Source organism: Vitis riparia, chromosome 7 (genome assembly GCF_004353265.1).
Source record: "Vitis riparia cultivar Riparia Gloire de Montpellier isolate 1030 chromosome 7, EGFV_Vit.rip_1.0, whole genome shotgun sequence".
Lineage (NCBI taxonomy): Eukaryota > Viridiplantae > Streptophyta > Magnoliopsida > Vitales > Vitaceae > Vitis > Vitis riparia.
The window spans coordinates 5,081,833-5,109,057 of NC_048437.1; the positions used below are offsets into that span (position 1 = coordinate 5,081,833).

At 37.3% G+C, this 27,225-nt stretch overlaps 4 protein-coding genes and 1 pseudogene across 4 annotated transcripts; 1 reads left to right on the forward strand and 4 right to left on the reverse strand.

The window, feature by feature from the left end:
• Positions 1-1,236: 1,236 nt before the first annotated feature.
• On the reverse strand, positions 1,237-5,565 carry LOC117919058 (probable protein phosphatase 2C 63). Its single transcript, XM_034836099.1, has 4 exons — positions 4,826-5,565; positions 4,148-4,530; positions 1,921-2,157; positions 1,237-1,814 (listed from the first exon to the last, which is right to left on the reverse strand). The coding sequence occupies exons 1-4, from the start codon at positions 5,088-5,090 to the stop codon at positions 1,545-1,547; spliced, it is 1,155 nt and encodes a 384-aa protein (XP_034691990.1). The 5' UTR covers positions 5,091-5,565; the 3' UTR covers positions 1,237-1,544.
• Positions 5,566-9,699: 4,134 nt separating this feature from the next.
• Positions 9,700-11,516, reverse strand: LOC117917440. The gene has a single exon (XM_034833726.1). The coding sequence runs from the start codon at positions 10,824-10,826 to the stop codon at positions 9,855-9,857; it is 972 nt and encodes a 323-aa protein (XP_034689617.1). The 5' UTR covers positions 10,827-11,516; the 3' UTR covers positions 9,700-9,854.
• A 424-nt stretch (positions 11,517-11,940) lies between these two features.
• Positions 11,941-12,406, reverse strand: LOC117917441. The gene has a single exon (XM_034833727.1). The coding sequence runs from the start codon at positions 12,369-12,371 to the stop codon at positions 12,102-12,104; it is 270 nt and encodes an 89-aa protein (XP_034689618.1). The 5' UTR covers positions 12,372-12,406; the 3' UTR covers positions 11,941-12,101.
• Positions 12,407-13,617: 1,211 nt separating this feature from the next.
• Positions 13,618-16,094, forward strand: LOC117917299 (annotated as a pseudogene).
• Positions 16,095-18,092: 1,998 nt separating this feature from the next.
• LOC117918393 (subtilisin-like protease SBT1.7) lies at positions 18,093-20,991 on the reverse strand. Its single transcript, XM_034835013.1, has one exon. The coding sequence runs from the start codon at positions 20,708-20,710 to the stop codon at positions 18,407-18,409; it is 2,304 nt and encodes a 767-aa protein (XP_034690904.1). The 5' UTR covers positions 20,711-20,991; the 3' UTR covers positions 18,093-18,406.
• Positions 20,992-27,225: the final 6,234 nt, after the last annotated feature.

Here is a 27,225-nt window from a genome sequence, read left to right on the forward strand (position 1 = left end):
ACCCGAAACAATAACAGGTGACTTTAGTGGGTGCGGGGTGCAAAAGAAATAGAGCGGGAGGCAGCCGCACAATGTGCACATGGGCGCAGTGGCATTGGCCTCCAGGCATACATGCTCAGACACCACTCACTCTGATTCTTTGTGACGCGCCATTTTTCTTGAACCTAGTCGTGGAAGAGCACAGACCACAGTAAGGAGTAGGACTAGGGACACACCGCATATGGAGACTTTAGATTGTGGCACACTGCTCCCCATGAACTGACACTAGACAAGGGACAGAAGCAAATACAAAGGTGGACGGTGGACGGTGGACCCTACTCTCTCATGTCCTTAATCATATTTTTGGACAATCCTTTGGAAGATGGGGTGGAGTCCTGGAGTTGGGGTTGTATGTTTCAGATACTACGTACCTTTTGTTTCTTGGCGAAGTGGTGAAACTTTTGATATTTCTATGAGGGCCTCTCATGAGATCTTGATGTGAATGGACATCTTATGGTGAAAGGAGATTCGTAGGGTTAGGGGGTATTGAGGATTGAAAAAGGCACAGATTTTTCACTTCAATCCATCATGGTGTTCCAACTTCCAACAGAAGATCTAGTTCTAATTTGTTACGCTAACCGTATCTTCAACATTAGATGTTGGCGCCACATAACGCACAACACGACACATCTGCTGCGGAAAAAAAAATCGTTGCAAAAGTCTGATATTGATGCTAAATTTCTTAAAACTTTTGCAATTTTTAATTTTCTTTAAGATGAAAATATCATTTTTGTGTGATTTATTTTTAAATTGTAGAGTGATTTTGAGATTTTAAGTAAAATACAAGAAAAAGGAAATATAAATATTAAATAGATTATATAAAATATTTTGTTTATTTATTTATTTTCTAATGTATCATTAGTATAGGATAAGGGTTGACTACAGATTTTGAAGGCTCGACAAGATCAGAGATTTGGTCGCGGTACCAAGAAAATTGGGTGGGCCAGAGGAAAACGGGCCAAAGAAAGGCGAATCCAATCCTACGGTCCCGGCTAGAGTTGATGAGACAGGCCGGACCAGCTTGGTCTTTCATTTATAGAGCACCTTGGCCCTGGCCCAGGTCCACGACTTAGCAGTCACCTCACCCTAATCCTGTGGCGGGCAGTGCTATTCTCCCGAAACGAGCAATCATTCACTTATGATTTAAATAGAGTTGTATGAGTTCATTTGGCATATACCTTATAGGAGGAGAAAACAATTGCAATTCACTGTGTTCAAGCTATATATATTTTCCTCAAAATGTCATACAAATAACAAAAAAAATTCTTCCAAAAACACTCCCCAAAACAAAGGAGGAAAAATAGAAAAAAAAGTAGTCAAAATCAAAGATGGGATCAATGTATCAACCCCATTATTCACCAGATTATGTACAAATACAACACACCCCCCTGTGATTATTGTTTTGAAGGCCCATTGTGTCCCTTGGTTTTGGCACACCTATCTATATGGTATTTTATTATATTTATTTACAAGAGGGTACATATACCTGTATGCAAGTAGATTTGCTAGTGAACAATGGGAAATCGGTTGTGGGTTTCATCTGAATTAAGAGAGAAGATGTCAGCTGGGGCACTGGTGCAGTCAACAATGCCATGATCCTTGAGTCTCCCATTTGGAGAGCCTTGTGCGTGATCAAGGTACATCACAATTACAGTGATGTCATCATGGAAATGGCGCCTCACCCCTTTTTCAATTCTTCTTATGTCGTCATATCTCATTTCTCTTTTCCTTGCTGCTTCCTGAAGGGCAGCTCTCACTAGTCGTTTTGCTATTCCCTGTAAAAGAGTTTACCAGCTATTAAACAACCTAGAAATATGGATCGACATCATGAAGATGAAGATATGAAAGCAAGAAAAAGTGATTAACTAGGTAGTGCCTTACAATTCTTGGATTTTTTAAGACGATTTCAACAGCTGCTTCATCACTCAACTGCTCCCAAAGGCCATCTGATGCAAATATCAAGAACAAGTCGTGCGGCTTTAAATTTCTAATTACTATCGAGGGTTCTGCTGTCATTACCGGTCTTTTCAAAGGAATAGGTGATCCAAATTGTTGAAAAAGAGGATCTCTACTCAATTCGGGTTTCTTTAGATAGAAATCTCCTATTGATCTTGAGACCTATATATATACATATAAAAAAAAGACCGTTAAGGGAAGCCCAGGTCTTCTCCACATGCACTTAGATATGAATATAAATTTCAATAGAAATAAACGAAGTAGCAGCAATAAGGAAAATTCCATTAACTATGGCAGTTATAGAAAGTTGCACTGTATATCAAGTACCATGTGATACTAACACCTTAAAGTTTACAAGATGGTCCAGAAGTTTAAGTCATCGTAGTCATGCAAGCTTTTAATACAGCCACGGAACTTATAAAAGGACCAACTTGCATAATCAAAGTAAAGATAGACATTGGTATTTAGGAACATATCTCATCTATGACCATCAAAACAAAAAGGATAATGATACATATGGTCATATAGGGGTGCTTTTGCACATTGCCTACACATTTTGCAAGTCATGCCTTGTCAAACTAATATTTTAGCTGCATGGAGGAGTGGCCAAAGAGCATAAATGTGATTTATACAAGGATCAGAAACTCAGATTTGACTGATGAAGTTTTTTTTTTTTTTTGATAAGTAAGCAAAATGAACATGTTGATAACAATAAAAAACTATACGCCAAGGTACACAAGAAGCATACAATGGATACCAAAAGGCTTTGTCAGAAATAGAACATAAAAAACTACTCCCTTATCCCGATCCCACCCAATCTGCAAAATTAGTTAAAGACATTGATCCGTCTACTATCTACATCCTAACCCATAACACCAAACTTCTAAGGAAAGAGCACTTCAAGGATTGGACCAGCTGCTCTTCATTTTCAAACTCTCTTTAATTCCTTTCCTTCCAAATTGCCCAAAAATATACAAAAAGGCAGTTCTCCAAACCTTCTTGTCTCTTCCAACAAAAGAGTCATACCAACTTAGAGTCTTCTACCCGACCCTAGAAGGTAAGACCCAAACAAAGCCAAATAAAACAGAAAGTTTAAGATAGAGGAGGAATATAAGGATTTTTATTAAGCCTAAAGACACAAAAGTAATAAAAGAGAAGGTGAAGGGCTTATGTTAATAAACAAGACAGAATTGCCTTTATGCTTATTCCTATCCGCCAGAATAAAAGGGATGACCTTCAACATCTTAATTTACCATATCCACCAAATCCTTCTCAAAAGAATTGCTTAGAAAATCCTTTTGGAGTCATTTATTTTTAGATCACATGTGTACTTTTTGAGAATAAATTCTCAATCAACTTTATGTTAAAAGTAAGATTGTGAGAAAAGCATTCTTCCTCACACTCATATCAACCATGGAAAGAAATTTGTGGTGATAAAAGATGAGAAAACGACAAAATATGGCAAAAATATACTGCAAGGCTCTACCTTTCAGACAGAGAAGGACAAATAAGATAAAAGAGGATACTTTCACCGAAAGGAATTCAAAATTACAAATCACTACATCCAGGAGTTTGAACTTCTTATACGAGCAAAGAGAATTGAAGCTGTCATTCCTGATAGGATAAAATTCAAATCAAATGAAGGCTAAATGCCTAATCCAAAGGAGGGGGAAATATTCACCATGAATAGTACAACCATACAACAAGGGCCTTAAAAAGCACATTGACGACTATTCATACTTCATCAGAATTTCAAGTTCATAATACCTAGATTAAATCAATGATGTATCAAACAAAATAAACCCAGATGAAGATTCACTATCCAAAGAAGAGTAAAGTGAAGCCAAATGCAAGTTCACTATCCAAAGAAGAAGCAAGCGCTCAACCCCAAAAACCAATTGCAAATCTCTAGTAAACAAGTCCCACATAGCACATAATGGGAAAGAAGACTGCCTTAAAGCCACAAATCCATCAAACAACACATAATCGACCGAGATATCATAAAGCAGATAACTTACATCTCAATCTCAAATAATTACTTGTACTATGTTAAATTAATCACAGCAATATGCACATATATTATGTTATACCCAAATTTTAAATCACATCAAAAATACAATTACAAGGTGAAAGAAAAGGCCATAATTAATACCTGAATAATGCCCCTAATGCGCCAAACTCCTCGAGTATACACCACAATGTGGGCATCATCAGGGTGAAGGGCTGCCACCTCCTTCCTCACCTCCTCAACTCCAACATTATGATCAGTTGATAATCGCTCCGCCACCACCATCTGACTGCTATTCATCCTCCCTCCTGTGACTTTCCGGCCAAGGACTGCCCTTGAGTCCCCGAGATTTGCTACATACAATACATCATTCGAAATTGCCCCAACCAGACAGCACGAACCCACAGATGCAATCTGGGGCCTAGCTAGCCATGACTGCTTCACTAAATGCAAGAATTCCTCTTCAGTGGCATTAAACGCCTTTTTTATCACTTCCGCAGATAACCCCCCTTGTTCAGACGAGAACTCTGAGAAAATAAAGAACAAAATTGAAGAAAAAAGATTATTTTCATGAATAACCAATACTGACAAGCGGGAAAGAAAACGAAAATTAAGCTCCGTTTGATTGCTGAGAAAATTTTGAATCTGATGTCTCGTCTTGTCTCCTCAACTAACCCGGCGCAGTTAAGTACAGGTATTTATCTTACCCGGGTCCCAATACTAAAGAACCAAACTCTCAAAATTCATTTTCATCCTTTTTCCAACATTTCCTCAGGAACCAAACAAACGGAGTACAGAGAGGGTTTAGATGGGGTTACTAACTATGTAGAAAAGGGAAGATGTGGTTGGTAATAAAGCGAGAGGCTTCAGGACCGCCGTGGCCGTCGTAGACACCGATGTATGTGGCTGAAGGGGAAGTGAAGATCTGGCTTTGGTCTTCCAGCGACGAGTTGGCTTGCACTACTGCAATCGAATAGTCCCCAGATGCATGTGGCTTCAAATCCATGTGCCATAGAAGCTCATCTCCACCACCTGCCTTGAAACACCTCTCCAATGGTCTGCAACACGACTCCAACATCTCTCTCATCTTCTCTCTCTGGAAATTGCTCTTTCTCTCTCTGGAATTCTGGTGCCAAGAAGTTTGGTACAGTTTGGACCGGTGTGAATTAAGAAAGAAGACGTGAGTGTGGTGGTAAACGACTTTTTAATTTGAAAATACATTAAAAATTGGAAAAAAAAAATGGAGTGAGAAACGTGGGAATGCCGCGTTTGGAAAACAGAGAGAGAATGAGTGGGAATTTTTGGAGGAGGCGGAAAGCGATTTTCCTGGAAAATTTGGTGTGGGAATTCTGTCTAGCCACTTCTCGCTTAGCGTCTTCGAATGGTTCTTAAAATTTTGCCACGTTACCATTTATATCATAACCTTGCAAAGATTGAAAACTCAGTTACAACTTGCACCAATATTTCCTTCTTGAAATTTTCACTTTATTTTCTCCCTCTCGAATTCCGACATCCAAACAAAGCCAAAATGGAAGCCCACTCAAAATTATCACATTCACGCCCGACCCTGGAGGCCAACCTTAGCCACGGAAATCTGATTTGCATTTTCAAGGAGGCCTGAAATAACCGAATCTGGACCGTCCAAAGAAGCTACTAGAACAACCGTACGGTCACGACCAAATGCTTTTGGATGTAGCCGTGACGTGGAGGGAGAAGCTCACCCATTGCCTTGTCAGATGATATCTTAACCTCATCTGTGTTGGGCATGCCAACTTTTCATGCGATTCTCTAATAATAAGTCAAATACTTCAAATAAAATGGCCCCTTTGATTCATCACTTTGGTCCATGGGTTGGTGGAGATGGCAAATTCGAGTTCTAACAAGATTGGTGTTGAATTCAAATTGAGTTTGAATTTAATTTGCCACCCCATCCAGTTTAGAAACCAAAGCAAAGCAATTTTAAAATTTGCCCCACCAAATCCTCCTCGATTTTGTTAGGTGGCTCATGTTTGTCCTTATAAAATTTAATGAGTGCGTTACGGATAAACTTTGGGAAGGTCTTGATATTTATCATTTAAGCTCACCCACCGTTGAAATTCGCCTCCTTGCGAAATTCTTTTTCTTTTGACTTTACATTTTCTAGTTTTATTGTTTTTTCAGTTGCGCAAATTTTAGCATTTTTTGACTTCAATTTATTTTTGAATTGAATAAAAAAGTTAAGAATTTTGATTTTAAGTAATCTATTAATAAAAATAAAGTCATTATCAATAATTTTAATTTAATTATAATTATTGATATTAATAAATTATTTTTAATTAAATAAAAAAGTTAAATATTTTAACTTTTTTATTCAATAAAAAGATAAACACCATCTAAATTATGATATGAATGACTTCTTATTTTTTGTTTTATCCAAAAGTTAGCAGTTGAAATTAAAATTCTAATTTTTAAATGATAGAATTGATTTGAAAAAAATTCATTAAATATGTATTTTTTTTTTAAGTAAAAATATGATTTTTATTTAAAAAAAAACAATATTTTTTAAAATTTTATATTAATTTTAAAAAAAATTATAAAAGTTTTTGACAAAATTAGTCAAACATATATAAAATTAAAAAAAAACTACGATATTATATTATTTTATAAAAAAATATTCCTAATATATTTTTTTTTATGAAAATAAAAATAATTGAATTGAAACACATCTTACTTTGATGAATCATACCTGCATTAAGATGAGATGTCTAAATCTCTTTAATACGTGGATCTCACCAATTTGGTTAAGATTTTCAAGTTTTATCTAAATGGCCAAGCTTACAAGAAAGAAGGTTAGCCTTTTCTTTTCTTGGACTACTAACATGGGTTCAAAAAACTTGTCCTTGAAAACCATGGTGAGCCCCTACTCTCTTTTAAATTTTCCTTCCTCCTTTGATAAGGATTCATCGATTTTCCCGGGGACACGATGGCGATGTTGCTTATACTTATTCTCGTCCATGGCCACAGTCCATTATTATATTCAACCCAAGAAACCAAATTTGATGTATCGGAAAAAACCCATTGAATTGATGGGGTAGGTTCTGACTTCTGAGTCATTGGCTCATGGTGTCCCCCAAGATTCTTCTCGTTAATGGGTGTTTGGAAGGTAGGAAAACGTCAAATAACTGTACATCTCTAAGAGCTTTCAATGTAGGGTGTTGTATAAAGTGATGGGTCATGGATCAGGGGATGATTTCTCGTTGGATAATCAAATAAATTTTAAACCAAATTTGGACGTATCACTCAATGTTGGAAGTTAGGTCACCCTACTGTTGAAAAAATGGCTCTTGCTTGGAAGGTGGAGGGTGACCTCATTTTTTACCACTTTCCCTTGTTGCTTTTACCTATTTGTTACGAGGAAACACACAAGTCCAATTCACTAGTAGATTTTTATTTTATTTTATTTTTTTCAAAAAGGCAAAGATAAAAGGGTGACAAATTTTGAAGTGGTATAATTAATTTTAGAAAATGAGAAGATCCATTTCAACAAGTTATGTTTTGTATGGATACGGCTCAAAACTTTTGGACTTTTCATTGTAGCATTTTGATTGGAATCGTTGGAGATGGGGACTTTCCACCATAACATTTGCTTCCAATTGTCGTTGATGGTGTGAAACTCATGTGGGTCGGTTGGAAGGCTGCTAAATATTGCAATCATATATTTTTTTAGTTATTTGTGTTGCACATTTTTTTTGTCTTGTTGCATAATATTTTTTAAGGAAAATCTCTTAAGGTACATCTGAAGTTGTTTAAATAAGATGAACTTATAAAATAATTGTTAGATTAGGAAGTTTGATTTAATTTTATTACATTTTCGCTTGAGATGTTGGGGATTAAACTTCTTAATGACTTAAAAGGATTAGACTCTCTGAATAGCTCACGGGATTCAAGGGACATTAATTTTTTATTTTATTTATTTTATACGATGAATCACATATTCGTCTTCATGATGTATTTAACTCTTTTATATTTTAAGATTTTATTTTTAAGGAATATGAATGTAATTGAGAGGTTTATTTTTTAAAAGTTTTACCTTTATAATATTTTTTTATTAATAAATTATTGAGTATTAATACACTTTGTTACCATTGGAATTATATTAATAGTCAAAATATATTGAAATCTCGTTTTTAAAAATTTTTTTTTTTTTTACTAGTATGAGAAATCCAAATTGTGAGCTTTGGACTTTCGTAAAATAGATCAGGCACAAAAGAGGAATCCAAAGTTGTAATTTTTTTCTCTTTTAATTAGCGATTCTGTTGGATACCAAAATAATGAATACTTAAAAATTAAAACTTCGGACGGATATCTCCGGAATCTGCCTGTTTCAGACAGAAATATTAAATTTGTTTACTTTATTATTAGAAAATCCTATCGAGTTGACTCACTGTTTGGACAAAACTTGGTTTGCACGATGGGTCCCTTTGCCGAATCACAGGACTAGATATGAATCTAGAGAAGATCGAAATGAGGAATCTGACTACTTCAACTTCCGCGCACTTTGTCCCTAGTGGATTCATATCATTGCCCTCCGCACTCCAAAGTCCACACCCCTCTCTGATATTTTCCAACAAATTCACTGCAAATTTTCCCCCTCTACCACTATATTTGGGCCTCACAAAAATTTCAAGCATATTCGATCTATGGGCCGGGCCGGGCCTGGCCTGGCCTGGTATCATAAGGTTTCTAGTTTGAACCACCTCAGGCCCACCACTGCTTCCTCGGACCCACTTACGAGATAAACTTTGGTCGGCCTAGGACCACATCGCCACGTGAGTTTTCCACCGACTTTTGTTTCATTAAACCATACCTGATTTTTTATGATAAATAAATTTTAAAAAGCCAACTTGGCTTGAAGATAATGAGAACCAGCTTTCGAATGGTAAACGCTTAATAGTAGCACTTGGCAGAAAAGTCTATAGTGTAGAAAGTGGAGAATCAGAAGTCTCAGTCGACATAAGAGATTTTATATTTTTATAATTTTAAAGTAAAAAAGAGGATGGATTTTATTTTAGGATTTTTAGGTAAATATATCAAGTTTATGTTTTTTTAAATAATATTAATAAATAAATAAATACATAAATGGAAAAGAGGATATGAACATTTCTCTGGAACCTGTCCACAGAGGTTACATTTATGTAAAGGGCAGAGGGGACAGAGAAACATCCAAAAGTGAGCATGAAAAGAATGATTCAGATTTCTTTCTCATGGAACGCTTACAATTATTATATAGCCTTTTTTATTAATTTTCTAAGGGCAAGTCATTTCTTCAACTACCTTTTCCCAATTCTCCCACTACTTTGTTTTCGCAAGTCTCTGTCTCTCTTGCCAGCTTTGGCCACCTCCCTCTCTGTCTCTCTCGTGCTTTTGTGGCAGTCACGAAACGCCATTTTCACACGCCCCACACTAAAAAAGCATCAAACTTCACACTTTAATCATGACCACCACACCACCACCAGCACCACCTCCTCCTCCTCCTCCGTCTCCACCACCACCGCACATCACCGTCACCTCCAATTTTTGATCATCATGCCCACGCATCACGGCTAGGGTTCTTGTGTTGTTAATTATAATTTTTTTTTTTCTTTATGCGCATGAAAAGAGGAAAAAGCTACCACAACCAGCAGTGACCACATCAATGTCTCAAGGAAAGACAACAGTTCTTGAGAACAGAGCCAACCACTTGGATATTATAATTGAATAATTTTAAAAACATGAGGGAAAATTTAGAGGCAGATAACAAGAACATACTGGATAATGAAGGAAAAATCAAAAAATGAAAAAAAAAAAAGGTTGTGGCGTGGTGTTTTTGAATCTAGGCTTCGTCAGGAGCAGCTGCATGCGAAAGCTCCTTTAACCATTCAAAGGTGCGATGCATGTTCTTCTTCTTCACGTGTTGGCGCTGTTTCTGTGATGGATGTTCATTGGGGTTGCTGTCTCCCCCATTGCTGCTGGTTTTAATGACGACAATCCTCGAAGGAACTGGATCAACTGCACTGATCGAACACTTACATCCACTTAGAAATTCTCTCTTCTTGATGGAAAATCTATGACTTCTTCGCTTTTCTGCGTTGAAACCATGATTGCTCTTTGCTGTGTTGTTAGCCGTGCTGTTGAAACTACTGCTTCTGCTGCTATTGCGGCTGTCAAAACCCTTGTTAGTAGAGCGGACTTTGAGGTCTTGCAATTCAATCTCCGGTGTCCGTACCAAACCCGGCCGGAAGAGGTCCCACATCGTCGAGTTGCGGCCCCGGCTGCCGATATTTCCTTGCCGAGTGTTGAAAATCTTGATCTGGGGCTTGGGGCTTGGGTGGGCGTGGAAATGATTTCGCACTCTTGACCTGTGTGTGGTTGCGGTGGAGGTGCTGCTAATTGATGAATTGTGACTTCTGCTGCTGCTGCTCCTGCTGCTCACGCTTGTAAATCCACCCCAAGAACCACGATCCATGGACTCAGACCTCGAGACACACCGGCTTGATTTCCTGCTATCGTTGCGGTAGCCAGCAAGGCCGCTATCGGAACTGACTGAAAGACGTAATGGCAGAATTTGGCCTTGAAAGAACACTTCATCTGCCGCACACATATCTGATTCTGCCAAAAGAGACCTATTCCACGACCCAAAATCGAAATCTTCCCCGGTTCCCACCACTTGAGGATTTTCTTCTTTACCCGAATTATCCTCTTTACATATTAAATCGTTCGGAAGATCACAGAACGACAATGCTTCATCCTCTTCCTCATCAGAGTCAAACTCCTCCCATTTTTCATCATTATTGTTTATCGCCATCTTCAATGGTAGATTCTCCAGTTCTGCTTTAAAAAAAACTGTTGATGCAATAAGAAGTAAGGAACAAAGAGACTGAAACTTTTAGAGACAAGAAAATATTTGAATGAGAGACAAGTGGAATTTAAAGAAGTAAAGCCACTCTCCAAAAGCACCAGAAAAAATAATAGTAGAAATAGAGATAGTCAGTGCAGGCGACCCAAATTCCCCTTTTTATTTTCTTCTTTGGCAGTAAAGAAAACTGTAGCTGCCTGGCCGGCCATTACCCGAGCGAGTACATCTCCACTCTCGCTTTCAAATTATTTGAGTGGGGACACAGTTTTTCCTTCTTTTAATTCTTTTTGGGATCAAAACAGAAAATTTGGTGAGCAGCTGAATTGGGACCTTTTGTTGGGCATATTGCATTACATGAATCAGCAGGGAGGGAACTGAACGTATTAATTCTCTGCTCTATCAGGACGTGGACTGGATATCGGAGAGAAGAGGGGTCGGTTGGGGTTTTATATAATACTTATGTGTAGATCTTGGGTCGGTGGGCTTGATCCTTAGAAGGGAAATTGTGTGGCTCTGTGTTTGAGAGTGTCGAGCTTTTGGATGTTTAGTCATGGGCGTTCTGTGACTCGTGAAGGGAGAGAATGTGACTAGAGGGGGAGTCTCATCTTAACTGTCCATTTTTGCCTTTGCCCATCAGGCAGGGAAAGGATGGCTATTATTTTATTTCATTTCAGCGTTGTTTCCAGGCCCAATTATACCACCAAACCTATATATCATACAAAAACGGTCAACTTTAATTTGAAATCTAGTTGTAGAAGAGCTTTGCAGAAGTATTAAATATTAAACTTTCAAACCATATAATATGATAAAAAACTTGGGCTTGACCTGGACCCAAAAACACATGGGCCTTTTGGGTGGGAAAGATTTAGCCTGGTCCATACCCACCTTTATCAATAATGTTCTTATGTCTTACATGCACATTCCCAAGTTCAACTGCACTTCAAATTTTCCATATTGGGGCTGATTTTCAATCTCCTTTTTGCCATAATTTTCTAGTGGGTCTGTTCCACGTCATGGGCCATTTCGAATGTTTCCTTACTCTGGATCAGACTCAAAACCACAGTAACATCAAAGACACAAAGTTGCCATTTGAAATGATAATTCATTCATAATACAAAAAGAAGATTAATTTCAAACGCATTTCTTGCTTCTCTTTGAACCCAAGGAGGGCGTCTTACAAGTAGTCCAGGCTCTCAAACACGCACAAAACAAACTCAAGAAAAACTAAGGGACCCCGTGGCGGTTCTTGGCATCAGTGGAGGAAAGTTCAGACCGAGAAGAGACGGAGGCACCAGAAATTGTGGGGGCGTCGGTGGAGCTACCTCTACCGGGCTTTGGTTGGAGATGGCCTTCTGTTCCATATCCCTTTCGCTTGTAATCCTCCAAGTCCGAGTACTGTGTGTATGGACTTGTCTCCATTGGCAGACCTTCCAATTTTCCTCCCTTTTCTTCACTTTCTGCTGTCTTCCTCATCTGCTCTGTCGTCTTATCCATACTTTTCTCCAAAAGATGGCCGGCGTGGGTTCCTTCATGGAGTTGATCGATATATAACGTTTTGTGCTTGCTCCAGGGCTTTGCCACGAATCACGTACGTGTCCATTGTTCATGTGGAGTGAGATTTATCTCGAAACACGTGTCCAATTTGTTAGTTTTTTTAAAAATTTGGACTCTACTAGGTACTGTAGCACTTTGACACATGGATGAATATGATAATATTTTCTTTTAACTTTAACTTTATTCCCATTATAAATTTATAACATGATAATAGTTCTTTTAGTTTCATATATAGTCTTTTATAAGATTAAAAAAAATACTCTTTATACTTTACAGTTTGATAATAATTATAATAATAAGAAATTAATAATTACAGTAACATGTCAAAGGGTGATGCTTCACATAGGTCTCCTCTTGCCAAGTACGAGTATGGTGAGTCAACACTCCCTCCTTGTAGCTATCTCTGAAATTGTAGGATCCTTCATCATAAGCTGGTTACGTACTTACCATGCCATTTGAGAGTTTTAAAATTTTTTTTGACCATCCAAGATGTTCTGTATAATTGATCAAGTTATAAATGCCTTAACTAATGTTCTTTTAGTTACGAGATTTTAGTTACTAAGAGACAAACTTAATGTTGTTCAACTTTCATCAAGTTTAAGGTTTATACCAACATTGAATTTGATATTATGTTCAATATTGAAATATTCATTTTATTATTCTCAAATTTATATGCTACATTAGATTTAAAATTGGATGTGATATTGGCTTACATCTGATATCACATATGATATTTAGTCCGTTATTGTTTTATACCTTAGGTTTATTATCAATTTGCTATCATTATCTTGTGATTTCAATCTCAATATCGAATTTAATATCTGATGTTATATGTCATTGGAGTTTGGAACCCATTATCAATTGTTCCTTGAGTTCTCATAGTTTTTTTATGTGTTAATATTAGATTTGACATTAGTTTGATTTGATGTAAAATTTGATATAAGATTGATATCAATTATTTCCCTTGGTATTAATTTGGGCAATTTTTTTTTTATCATTTCTCTTTGTTGCAATTTACAAGTTTTCTATTGGCCTTCTAGGAATATGGGGGCAACATCCGATGCCAAACAACGATTTTGTTCCTTTCGCAAAATTTAAATAAATTATGTTGGTAAATGACGAGTCTAGTTTGTGGGTTTTATCTTATTTATTTATTTAAAAAAAATGTGTTTCACATTGGGCCTGAATGGTATGTTGGTTCAAGCTCCCCAAACAGATAGAAAAGATTGGTGACATAAACAAGCCTAGGCCCAAATTTATGGACGAATCGCCTATTGGGCCTGGTTCAAATTTACAGGTCTGCGGAGATTAGTCTGTAACCCCATTTTCTGTATTTCCGCATTCGGGAAAATGGCCATCCTCGCCGGACTTCATTATCGCCGGCCAATCCTGTGAAATTCACTACAATCTAATCGCAAGGCCACTTTATGCTATCTATTCTTCTCACGTCCGAGTTGTAGAATTCAGTGGTTCAGTAGCAGTGCCGAGTTCGGCGGAGAAAACGCATACGGCCTCTTAGGGGTTTCAGAAAGCAGCTCATTCGACGAAATCAAAGCTTCGTTTAGGAAATTGGCTAAAGAGACTCACCCGGACCTCGCGCATTCAAATAACGATTCCACTGCTTCACAGAGATTCATTCAAATCCTGCAAGCTTACGAGGTATTGTATTCATAAATTAATCATCCAAGAAATGAATGTATTACTAGGTTGTGCTGTTGACTGTTGATTTATGATTATGCATTTATCTTTTGCTTTATCTTATATGAAAGTACATTGAATTATGAAATTGATTTGATCATTAGATTTCAAATGACTTTACAATGTATGAACACATCATATGTTAATGGTATGGATTAATCTTCTGAGGACCAGGTTTACTTTGTGAGGAAGAATTATATTTTTGAGGTACAAATAGAGATTTATGTATTTGTTTTGATGGATGGCAAAGAATCATCCGGTATGAATCCATATTCCAAGCACTGATATGTACTCACTCCAGCAGACACAGAGATAATAAAATTATTAGCTATCACATTATTTGAAACTGGAGGGCTGAACTTGCAAACGCTACATGAAAGTAGCAGCACGTCCTTATACGAGTCTTGTTGAATCAATATGAATCCAGATTCCATAATATAAAAAGAGAATTAAAATTACTAGAAATGTCCTTTTTATTGGTAGAGCTAGGATGTTTTGAATATCTGGTTCTGTGCATCTGTTTGTATTTAGAGGGTCGATTAGTATTCCTTGCATCAGTGAAATCCTCAAATTCAGAAAGTTCTGGCACCAATTCTTCCTGTCATGTGATTAAAATTGAAAGTTTTAGTTTTAATGTGGAACCTTAAAAAGGGATTTTGATGCTTACTTTCAACTCCTTTGTACTCATGACTTGTGCATCTGCTTGGGAGATTAACTTAATAATTCTGCTTGATATCATTTTAACTGGAGAATATTTTGAATATTTTTAAAATTGAAAAAATAACATATCAAAGTCATGGCATGCTTTTAATTTACAGGGGATCCTGACTTCAAAGTGTAACTAATAAGGGATTGCAGATTCTTTCAGATACTGAGAAAAGGGCCCATTATGACAGGGATCTATTATCTACATATGAATCCCATATTACAAAGGGCAGATGGAAGTTGTTGGATGGTTAAGTGGTACAGGTTTGCCATAAATGAGATATCGTCTGAGAAGAAGGTGGTAGCTGGATCAGGCTATTTTGATGTACTCGAAGGGGAATTTTATTCAGCCATTCATGCAGCAAATTATGGCCCTTTAATTGAGTCTATGGACCTTCTTCCTGACCGTTTCAAAGCTGAGAAGAGGTCTGTATATGAAACTCCTGAGGTGCTGCACTTGGTTTCAGGGCCTGATCTTTTTGGGATGGTATGCATTGTCAAAAAAACTCCTAAATTGTCTCATGCCTGCAATGAAAAGTTGACTTCTTTTGCATCTTTGGGTTTGGGTATGCGTCAATCTGTTGGGGATGCAAGAATCAGCATGAATTCTGATGCAGCAGAAGATGCAGGAACTCCTCAGATGCAAGCCAAAAATATTAAATATCATACATTGGATGCATACTAAGATTTAGAATTGCACGTATCTAGGAAGGTGGTTGCTGTAGCCACTAGAATCCCTCCTAAAAGTTACTATGATGGAATGCAAAATGAAGGTTCTCAAGATCAGATAAAAGTTTTCCTTAGCTCAGATGAAGGCTCAATATATGTTAGCCATGGGATTTCTAAGGATTCCCTTCTGGGTGGTGCAGTTGGATTGCGGATTCCATTGGGGACAATAATCAGGCTTGGAACCAACCCAGAAGAAGGGTCCTGTTTCGTCTACAATAGCAGCGGTACAAAAACCCATGCGATTATAAAACATAGAACATTGATGGTTTTTATAAATGGACCTTATGTTTCTATCCTTGTCAGATTTTATCATGTCTTATGCACTTTACTGTTGGTTTATGTTTCATGAGAAAACAAAGACTGGTTTTGGTCCTAGATAATCGTGACTGATTTTCAAAAATCGGCATTGTGTATTTTGCCAAGACCCACTCAATATAGTAGTGTGACAAATATAGTAGTGTGACATGATTCTCCGCAAACATAACTGGGTTTACTGGATGTTAAAGATCAGACCTTGTTTCTTTTTCCTTATAGCTTGTGATGGACACAAATACTTGGGGTTTTGACCTTATTTGTGGCTACAGTGATTGCATCAACAAAATAACTCAGCATGCATTAATGTTGAATTTAGCTGCTTGTCGTATCTTTGGATAATGCACAATTGCACATTGCAAAGAACCATTTACAAGCAACTGATTTGGGATTCGGAAAATGCAGGTTGTCGGAGTTTCTGTTTGCTGCTTTCTATCATGGTACATAGAAAAATGCTTGGAGTAATATTAACCATTCATAAGTTGTGATTACATTCATGTAAATAATTAGCAAGCATGCATTACCATTACTTTAGGTGTTTCTTGCTCTTTCTAGCTTTATAACTTCCTTTCAGTCTTTTTTTTCCTGATTTTCCATATATGTTTAGATAATTGATTTTTTACTAAATTTATTACTGGCATGGTGAAATTTTACTCTAATTTATTTAGAGCTAGATGTGTGTTTAAAAGTTTGTGTTCCTTAGTGATGATTTAATTGTCATTCATCAGTGTCTACTTCATGTGGCTGTAACTATACTTTTTTCTGGGTGCTCTACAATTGGGTGGATCATTGTAATTTAAAATTTTAGAGCATTTATATACGTCTTTTAAAATTTGTCTCAGGTAAAGCTCATGCACTGGTATCAGGTTGGAGATGAGGTTTCTGTCTGAGTGTAGATGCAGTAGGGCACGTTTACCACCTAGCAAGTAGTTTCATTCTTGCATATTCATATTGGATGAGTAATGAACTAATTTAAAGTATCCAACTGTTTAGCATTGAACAAATGAATTGAGTATTGCCTTTTTGTTGTGTTGAATTCATGTTCAAGGACAACTGTTTAGCATCTCATGACACTGTCATTATTTGCAAAAGTGTGTGATTGTATGGTTCTCCCCTCCTTTCACAAGCATGTGATGAACATATCACAACCACTCTTCTCGTTCCTTTAGTATTTAGAATTCTCTAGAAAGCCTTGGACTCCTTTCATGCCTTCTACCATAGTGTAGAGATGTGTGGACATCTTTAGGCATCCTTAGAACTTTTCACACTCTTCCCACCAATGGCTTAGTGTAGATGACTCCAGGAGTTTCCAGAAGCTTCTTACCCTCTATATAACACCTATGGGAAGGGTTATTTGAAGCATCTTGTGACAATATGGTTGTGCACTGAGTCTGTTTTTATACTTTAGCTCTTTTGTCAGCAGGTATCTAAAAGAAATATGCATCGAGATTCAATTGGGTTATTGACTATATAAGCGGTCTAGAGCTTCCTTATTATATCCGTAAATAAGAAATATGAGATTGAGATCATAAGAAATATAATCAATACCATGTTCTCAAGATAAGATTGTACACATACTAGTAATTTGTTATCCCTGTGTATCATGTGTTACTTATAGGCATTCCATGCTATCACTGGGTTGAACCCCAATTAAAAAAATTATTTTAACTTTAACTTTATTCTCATTATAAATTTAAAACATGATAATAATTCTTTTAGTTTCATATATAGTCTTTTATAAGATTAAAAAAAATCTCTTTATTAATTTACAATTTCATAATAATAATAATAAATTAATAATTACAGTAGCATGGCAAAAGGTGATTCTTCAGAGAGGTCTGCTCTTGCCAAGTACAAGTATGGTAGCTAGCTCTGAAATTGTAAGATAAACAGAAGATATGACCAATCACAATATATTACTTGCATGATTTGGTGGTGGTGTTTTATACCAAGTTTGTGTGTGACACAATTTAGTCTCGTTACTTTATATCTAGTTTCTGCTCATTGCTTCATAAGTTCATACCTAGTTTGTGTCCCTGCCGTTTCATACACACCATCACGTGCATGGCTCCTTGATTTTGGGGTGATTCCACATAGAGTTTTGACTTCTGTACTAGAAGACATCCTGCATGCTAATATTGTATAAATCGATCATTGTCCATCATCATAAGCTGGTTAATCATGTGCCATTCACCGGCTGCTTATATTTCAATAATAAGACTCACAAACAAACTGATTATTTATATCATATGCTCTCTTGATTCATCAATCCATTAATTAAACATACATACCGTCAATAATACTGTACACTGAGCAAGAAAACACACCCACTTTCTTGGGTTTTTCCATGTTTTTTCTCTCAGGGAACATCATCGAACACTGGAACCAGCTACAAATTTTTGGATTTTTTGCTTCTTTTTGCTGGAAAACAAGAACACAAGGCATTTGAAAAACAACAATAATTAACTACCACTCCCTCTCTTTCGAGCGAGTGTCCTACAGTCTCTTTCTTCTTCTACTCCTTATTGATCCTAGGTCCAGCTGACCACGATTGGACTTCCGACCACGTGCTTGCCGTCCGACCACTCGATGCGGCCGAAAATATTGGTGTTTGACGGCATTGAGGTGGCGGTGAAGGTTACTTTAAAAGATTTTTTCTCATTCAACTCGCTGAAACTCAGCGAGCCCGGCTCAACCGAAATCTTAACTGACTCACTCTCTGAAAATATTGAAACTTTATACGTTGAGGGTGAGCCCACATTTGTGAGAGTGCGCGTGTGCTTGACCACTGTGGACGAGCCTTCGCTGCCACCACCTAGTGGGGTTTGGAGTGGAACCGCAAAGGAGGGGTAGTTAAGATCGGCTACACTGTATTTTTTATCTGTGTCACACGTGAAGTTTCTCTTGGCGAGAATGGAGATCTGTGGCGCGCTGTAGTTTATGGCGCAGAGGAAGTTGAGATAGTCGTCAACGGTTAGATCGTAGATGAGGCCCGGATTGAGGGCAGATACTGGGTCCACGTGGCCAGCGCCGTGATCAAAAGCTGTGGATGGCTTTCCGGTGGCAACGTCTTGGATCTTTTGCCCGCTCTTGTAGTTTGTATAGGCGGTGGTCATGAGGGCTGAGCGTATTGCAGCAGGGCTCCACTCTGGGTGGGCCGCTTTTAAAAGTCCAGCTAGCCCACTAATGTGAGGACAAGACATGGAGGTGCCCGAAATAATGTTGAAATCCACGTGTCTTTTGTCGGTTGGTAACCCAGTGGGGCCCACTGCACCGGACCATCCCGCTAAGATGTTGACACCTGGAGCTATCAGATCAGGTTTGAGAATATCGGGAGTGATTGAGCTGGGACCTCTCGAGCTAAAGGCGGCCACCACCGGTGAGGGTTGGATACCAACCTTTGTACCTTCAAAGAGAATTGTAACGGTAGCGTCGTGATCCGAAAACAGATAGCTCTTAATGGCATCGCCGGACTTCTGGCCAACCGCCGTTGCCGGCAGTAAGTGGGCGTCAGCCACAAGCTCTTCCCCGTTGGTGCCAGTGTTGGCCAAAATCATGCCGATACCACCAGCTGCTTTCACCACCGATCCCTTCTGAACCCTAGGGTTCACCCCGCGATCACACATCACCATCTTTCCAGCTACTTTCTCTGGTATCAACGTATTGGTCATGCATAGATTCCCATTTGGTGCGTTACTCGCATTACCAGCATAAACAAATGGAAGTAGTGTTCCCGGTAGTGGGTCGCCTCTGTAGAGGGACACGCCGGAGTAGTTCTTGCCGTTGCCGAGGCTAACGAAGGCAGGGAAGTCGCGATCCAAGGTTCCGGCACCGACGGTGGTGATCCATGGTGCGACATTTGATAAACTGTAGGGACTGGGGCCTGAATTTCCGGCTGAGCAGGACACGAGAATGCCCTTTTCCATTGCCCCAAAAGCTCCCATAGCAACACTATCTCGATAATAATCGGACATTCCACCTCCTAGCGACAGTGAAAGAATGTTGACGTTGTCTTCCACTGCCTTGTCCAAGGCCGCCAATATGTCCGTGCTGAAGCATCCTCCTATCCAGCACACCTTGTATGCAGCTATTCTGGCGCGCGTGGCCATTCCACGCGCCGTCCCGTCTGCGAACCCGAATAGGCTCGCTCCTTCCACTACAGAACCGGCTGCTGTGGTTGCAGTGTGGGTTCCGTGACCATCGTCGTCTCTTGGCGATTTCGATTCTTTGCTTTCATCGATTGGTCCCAGAGTAGCCTCGTAGCCTTTGGAGAAAAACCTGGCCCCTATTAGTTTACGGTTACAGCTTGAGGAAGTGAAGTTGGTGCCAGTTTCGCACTCGCCTTTCCAGCTACTGGGGATGGGTCCAAGCCCGGTATCATCGAAGCTTTTGCTCTCCGGCCAAATGCCAGTGTCGAGTACCCCGATGATTACTTCGCTCGCTGACCCTGATTCAGGAAACAAATCGGCGCTCTTGTCAAGCCCAAGAAACTCTGGTGTCCTAGTGGTGTGAAGCTCGTATCTCACCTCCTCCAATATGGAGAGAATCCCAGGTCGACCCTGGAGCGATCGGGCCTCCTCAGCAGTCAACCGTGTCGAAAACCCATGAATGACGTTGCTGTATTTGTAGAGCATTTCAGCTGATTCTGATACCGATTTCAATGACGAGTCGTACCAGTGTGCACGCTCCTGGAAACTCTCCGGCATTTGGGATGTGGCCATGTGAACGATGTAGGTCCTCCTCTCTTCATCGTTCCTCTCCACTGCCGCCACAAATACGTGGCAGAAACCCAGAAGCGTAAGCGCAACAGTAAGAAGAAATCCCAACCCCTTCATCCTCTTCACCGTCTCCTGATCACTCCCTGAGTTGTTGAGATCAGGGAATGAAGAAGAAGAGGAACCGATTCTCTGTTATAACGAAAAACAGAGAGCAGAGAGGAGGGATGTTTTCGTGTGTGAAATCATGCAAAAGCTAGGAAGAAAGAAGGGTAATGGGGACGGTGCTCTTTGTCTGGTTCGTTGAATGATTGCGTTCTGACAAAAGCGGGGACAGCTTAAATCAGAGCGAGGTATTAGCTTTCATCACGTGTGCGCCCTTTATATCCATCTCTCCTTCTGCATCTCGAGATTCTTTCTCAAAGCTCTGTCACAGTTTTATCTCTGTCACAGTTTTATCTCTGTCACTTCTTTATATCAGCAAAATCAAACCCATAAGCAATCTCCATGTGTAACCACCCCCCATTTCTCTACACCCCACTCCTTTGGTGGATCCCACACAGTCAAAATCTTTAGCCATCGTAGAAACAGTAGTCTTAACCTGACCACTTTCCATCACCGTTTGATTCCAGTCGATTCCCAATACTTACAAATTCTTTAATCTCGCGGTTTCTGGCTTTTGCTCACGGGTCTTGTCCTTAGCTACTCTACACCGAGAGGTGGGTGAATGGATGTGGAGGTTCCACCACCCAACCAACCGGCCTTTTCCCCTCCAAATTCACTCCCAAATATAAAAAAAAATTATCATCACGGCGGATTTCCGGTAAGGAAAGTCCCACGAATTCTGTTTGTACATTAGTTTTAGATTTAGATAAACATGGGTCCCACGATCACGTGCATGGGTTTGGACGATCAGATAGAGTTAATTAATAGAGAGTCGTCGATTTGAAGACTTTTGCGTATCCACGGGATCCATCTCTCCTGTGTTGAAAATGAGCCCGGCTTCGACTTTACCAACCCCTTACCATTCACAATTCAAATTCGTGTTATTAAATATATTACACAATACGCAAAATATGTTATATTAAAAACTCCAAAATTTTTAATAAAATTATTGAATATATTACAAAAATAAATACAGTCATATAAATTTAAAAAATTAATAAATATATAAAAAGAATATTATTCATATAGGGATGGAAGTATATTAAAATATATTTAAAACTTTTTTATTTATCACTCATACTAAATATTATATAAAACTATTAATTTTTTATATATAATATATTTGTTTAAATTCAATATTTTGATAATTTTAAAAAGTAATCATGAATCTCCTTTCAAAATATAAATATCAATTTTCCTAACAAACATATTCTAAATAAAACCATTATAAAAAAAATAATTAATTTTTATTTTCATTTAAATAAATAAGTTTAAAATATATATATATATATATATAAATTTAATACTTAATCTATTAATTTAAAATTTTTGAAAGACGTCCTCTCTCCCATTTCAGAAGTCCTCTCTCTCTCTCAACGAATCCAAAATACCTATTTCCTCTATCATTTCTATGTAACAACCAACAAACTCATTTTTACAAAATACCCCGTTCATCTTCTATACACAGTACCCGTTCAACTCTTAGACAGTCGTTCACGGTATTTCTTCGCAATACCCATTTTTTTTGTTCACGTCTCCGTTACTCTAAAAACTACTCTCAACTCAACGACAGTTTCTCACATCATTTTGAAGTTTGAAGGTATTACTTCGATGAAAAATACCTCTATAAAAATGTAAAAACTAAGGTTTGAAGGATGAAAATTAAAATGGGCTTCGAATTTTCCTTATTTTTTATTTTCCCCACCGATTTTGACTCCGATATCGGTCCGGTACGGCCATGGCTGAGGCGGCCACGACAGGGCCTAGATTCTGAACCCTGTCACCATTTCTTATAATAGTAACCACTAGGTCACTAACCAGTGTCCCTTTCACGCTCCAAACAATACGTCCACGGCAGCATGGTGTGGGAGGGACTATTAAGAATGCTGTACCTGCACCGAACTTACCGTATGGACTGGCTTTGTGGACCACCTACTACTACTTTCCTATCTTCCGCTCGATTCCATCTAAAAATAATAATTGAAGTTAAGCTTAGGCCTAGCAAGGAGATATTCCAATGGAAATTGGAGGAATGGGCAATTGAAAGTGGAAACATGTGGATACGATGTGCGTCACACTCTCGCGTCAAACGAAATTAGAATAAAAGTAGAAAATAATTTGTCGTAAATGAGGTTTCCGGAAAAAAATATCAGAACAAATGGACTCAATTTGGCTTCCTTTTTTGCTCTTTTTCCAAAAGGTTGTGTAATCTAAAGTATGGGTCAAGCGAGAATAACACCGGCCCATGTTGTTATAAAGAAAAAGCTACAACTGTGCCACCTTTTTATTGGTAAAATCAACAATAATATTCCCAACTAGACGACAGTGGAGTCCTTCTCAACCATTTCTTTCTCCCTTTTTCTTCTCAGCCGGTGAACCATAACAAAACTTTGGGGTCTCGGTCTCCGGTCTATCCACAAGCATACAAAATACAGAAATGGCTCGACTTTATAAATTTGTTGAGAAGGCTAATCTCCTCCGCAACTGAAGCAAGAAATCATTGCCAGTTGGCGAACAGGAAGCATGTGGATAGGGGACCCCTCGGTTGTTGAAATTGTGGAAACAGCCAAACTTTTCACCGCATGGGGGAAGAAGACGTTAAAAATTTTCTAGGAAAATAACGGAGATTTCATTCAATAATTTTTTTGGTATAGGTATGCATTTTCCACATTTTGAGTAGTCTTAGACATAAGAGTCACGTGAGGAGAAAGATCGGGATAATAATGGGGTGATACCTGTCCCACCCTAATAAGACTGGTTTTAATTTTAATAAACGGGTTTAGAATGTATTTAAAATTTTTAAAAAAAACCCGGGATGGATTTAGGGTAGGTTTGGATATTGCCTTGTCCCGTCCCGAATATATATAAAATTAAAAATTTTAATTAATTTAATATAATTTTTAAAAATAATTTAATTTAAAATTTTATTTTATTATTTTCAATATATAGATAATAAAAAAAATATTTTTAATAAAATAAGTTATAAAAATATAATAATTTAATTATTTATAAATATATTTATTTTAATGTAATTAAAAATTTTGAAAGTAATTTAAAAAAAGTTAAACGAAGTGAAACGAGAATGAAAATTATTTTAAATAAACAAGATGAGGTTAGGATGGGGACGACCCGCCCCGTTGTCATCCCTAGAGAAAGAGACTCCTCTTTTATAATCACTTTTTCTTATGAAGAATATGAAATAGTGGTTTTTACAATTGGTTAGTAGGTTTCTTTATGGCATTCGGTAAACTTCATTGATTTTTGGGCACATAAAGATAACGGTAATTGGACTCATATTTCTTAAGTACATGTCAGTCAATCAAGTCATTCTCGGATTAGTAAGTTTTTTTATGGCATTCAACAAACTTTATTGATTTTTGGGTACATAAAGATAATGATAATTGGACTCGTCTTTCTTAAGTACATGTTAGTCAATTAGGCCATCCTCGTAAGTTCGAGAAGTCTTTTTTTATTTTTTATTTTATGGTTCTAATTTTGAGATGAGATGATTTTGTAAGTTTTTAAATACCTTATTTGAGAGAGGTGGTACATTAAAAGATACGTTGATTTTTGTAACCTCCAAAGGACAATGGATTTTGGGGAGAGGTGAGAGTCACAACCCTTCACAGTGAAGCAACCATAATTCCAGTTTCATTGCGTTAATAATACATAGGATACTTTTTATTGCTGATGATGGGAAATGAGGAAAACTTGAATCGTGGTTATGGGGTTGGGGTAGCAGTATCTCTTTAAAGTTATTTTTTATTCTAAGAGGTGGGCGGCGTGACTCAACCACTATGATCGAGTGGTTATCCCTTGAGCTCGTTTTCTTGAGTGTGTTTTTTTCTAGAAAAAGGTCTACCAACAATTTTATCCAATAAAAAAATTATAGAATAAAAATTTGATATTTGTTGAATTTATAAGTATAAAGTCATTAAAGAAAAGAACAAATAAAGACCAAATATAAATTAATCTAACCAAAATACCAATACATATAATGAAATCAAATTATATATTGTATATGTAACATATTGTGATTAATTTGATTTTTTGATAGCGGTAGTCAATTTAAAAATTAAAAAAAAAAAAAAGACAACCCAGTCAATTATGTTATTATTTAATGTTAATGTATTTTTTATTTAAGATAGAGGAAGCATTTTTAGTCTAAAAAATAAATATTTTATAAAATTTTAAAAATATTTTTAAAAATCTGAAAAATAAAAAATATTTAATAAGTAATTATCTTTAAAATGCTTTTAAAAAAATCCTTCAATTAAAAATATTTAAAATAAAAACATATATCAATAGCAATATATATATTTCACCATTACCCTTTATTAACTAGTAACAAACGTTCATAATTTTCCCATATCATGGAAATTTTTTTACTGCATGTTAGAAACTCAATGCCAAATCCATCCGCTTTCAAGAGAATTCCAATTTTGGGAGACAAATACTATAAACTTAGCACGTGTCCAAATTAATAAAATTGACTCCAAAATTGATAAGTCAATACAAAAAATAAATAAAAAAGTACCCCATCTCTTCTCTTCATTAAAACTGCGGAAGCAGCTTTCTGGGGTGCCTTGAGCTGCATAGTCTCCATCGCCACATAAATATTGAATGTGAAATGGCACCCCAATGAAACCCAAGTGGGAACCAGAAGACCTTAATCGGTACTGTAATGTCATCATCCATCTACGTTACTGGAAGGCATTGAAATCCAAATCAAACCTATTGGTACGTGTTATCTTTCCAAAAAGGATAAAAGTGAAAACAAAAAGGTAAAAATTGAGGAGACAGAGATTGCGAGTTGCGTCTTTTCGTCATCGACATATCATTCATTATTTCAGTACTATGTTCTACCGTTTCTGGTGTGACACGTATTATTGCTTTCAGAATTATAATGAAGGTTACCGTTTATAATCAGCCGAATAGGAAGTAATGGTTTGAAAATTCATATCACAGGTAGAACAGTACAAACATGCTATGTAAAAATTATTTGATTTTCTGTTAAATTTTAATATATAAAATTATTTGGGAAATGTTTTGATGGGGCTGGGTAAATATATTATTTTCGGAATCCAATTTTATAAAATCTAAAAATCAATCTTTAATGTGAAAAATTATATATTTTTTATGTATTTTAAGTTGGTTGTATTTTTTATATTGAGATTGTCTTTCATTTTTTTTTTCCTCCCGTATCCACCATCCATCTCTCCCTCCCTTCTCAGTGAAACCGACCGGCCAACATCATCATCGGATGCCACTCACACCTCATGGTTGGTGGGTTCTGAAGGAGAAAAAAAAAGAAAAAAGAAAGGGCTAAGGACACATGCCCTTGCTTCCTCATATGTGTTCTGAATCTACCCTTTAAATTCCTTCTTTTTCAAAGGGCAAAATCACGCTTTGTCTAACTATTTTATTTAAAGATTCTTCAGCAATTCCATCGTTAAAGAGGGCCCATGACCTGATTTAAAAGAAAACACAGCTGTATGAATAAAAAATTTCAGGCCCCACAGAGAGAAAGGAGCTTTTGCAAACAGATTAAAACATAGAATTTTCTGGAGTGCTAAATTTAATGGTTATATTATTGGTTGATAATCTGATTGAAGACAATGATCTGAAAATGGCTGTAGAAGTCTCCTTTTTTTTTTCCTCCCTTTGTGTTAGGATTGGACACAACAAGCTTTTTCAGAGCTTAGCTGCCCCGCATCAGTTAATCATTACAGCTGCCCCGCAATATCTAATCATTAAAGCTTTGAATTATTACCAAAACTGTAGAGTCATTTCTCTCTTTCCTCTCGTATATCCGGGATATTCTGTTTGATTTGATACCAGTGTATGGGAGTAGAAATTGAGTGGAAGCCTGGAAGGCATATCGTGTCGTAAGTCGTAACATCCGAGCCTCACTATGGAAGACACTATTGCTGACGCGCGAGAATAGACTTGGCCAACACGTTGTTTTTAACTTTTCAGTTATGCTAATAATATTTTTGGAGGATGCGTAGACAAAATTTTTGGCCACAATCTAAAAAAAAGAAGGATAAGAAGATGCCGCGAATACCATGGCAACACTTGAGAATAAGATAGGAGACATTGTTATACAGCCCGTTCAAATCTATGTCATGATGAGATGAGTGTCATGTTAAGCAACACCTGAAACTACGATGGATTCACATCGGTTTTCAACTGTAGAGTAACAAATCATTGCATACTAAATATGGACAACCAAATATCGTATACGACTACAATGGTCCTGAAAAGATATATATAGATAAAGCTAAAGGTTTAAACATAAAGAGAAACTTTCTTTCTTTGTCCATAACATGCTTATTTAAAGAATCTTTTGCATATTCCTTTAACATTTTACAATAAATTTTATCCAAAATGTTGGAATTGGGTGCCGAAGTTAGGCTGACCTAACCCGATCCAATATGTCAAAAATGAGGGTGATTTATGGGAGTTGA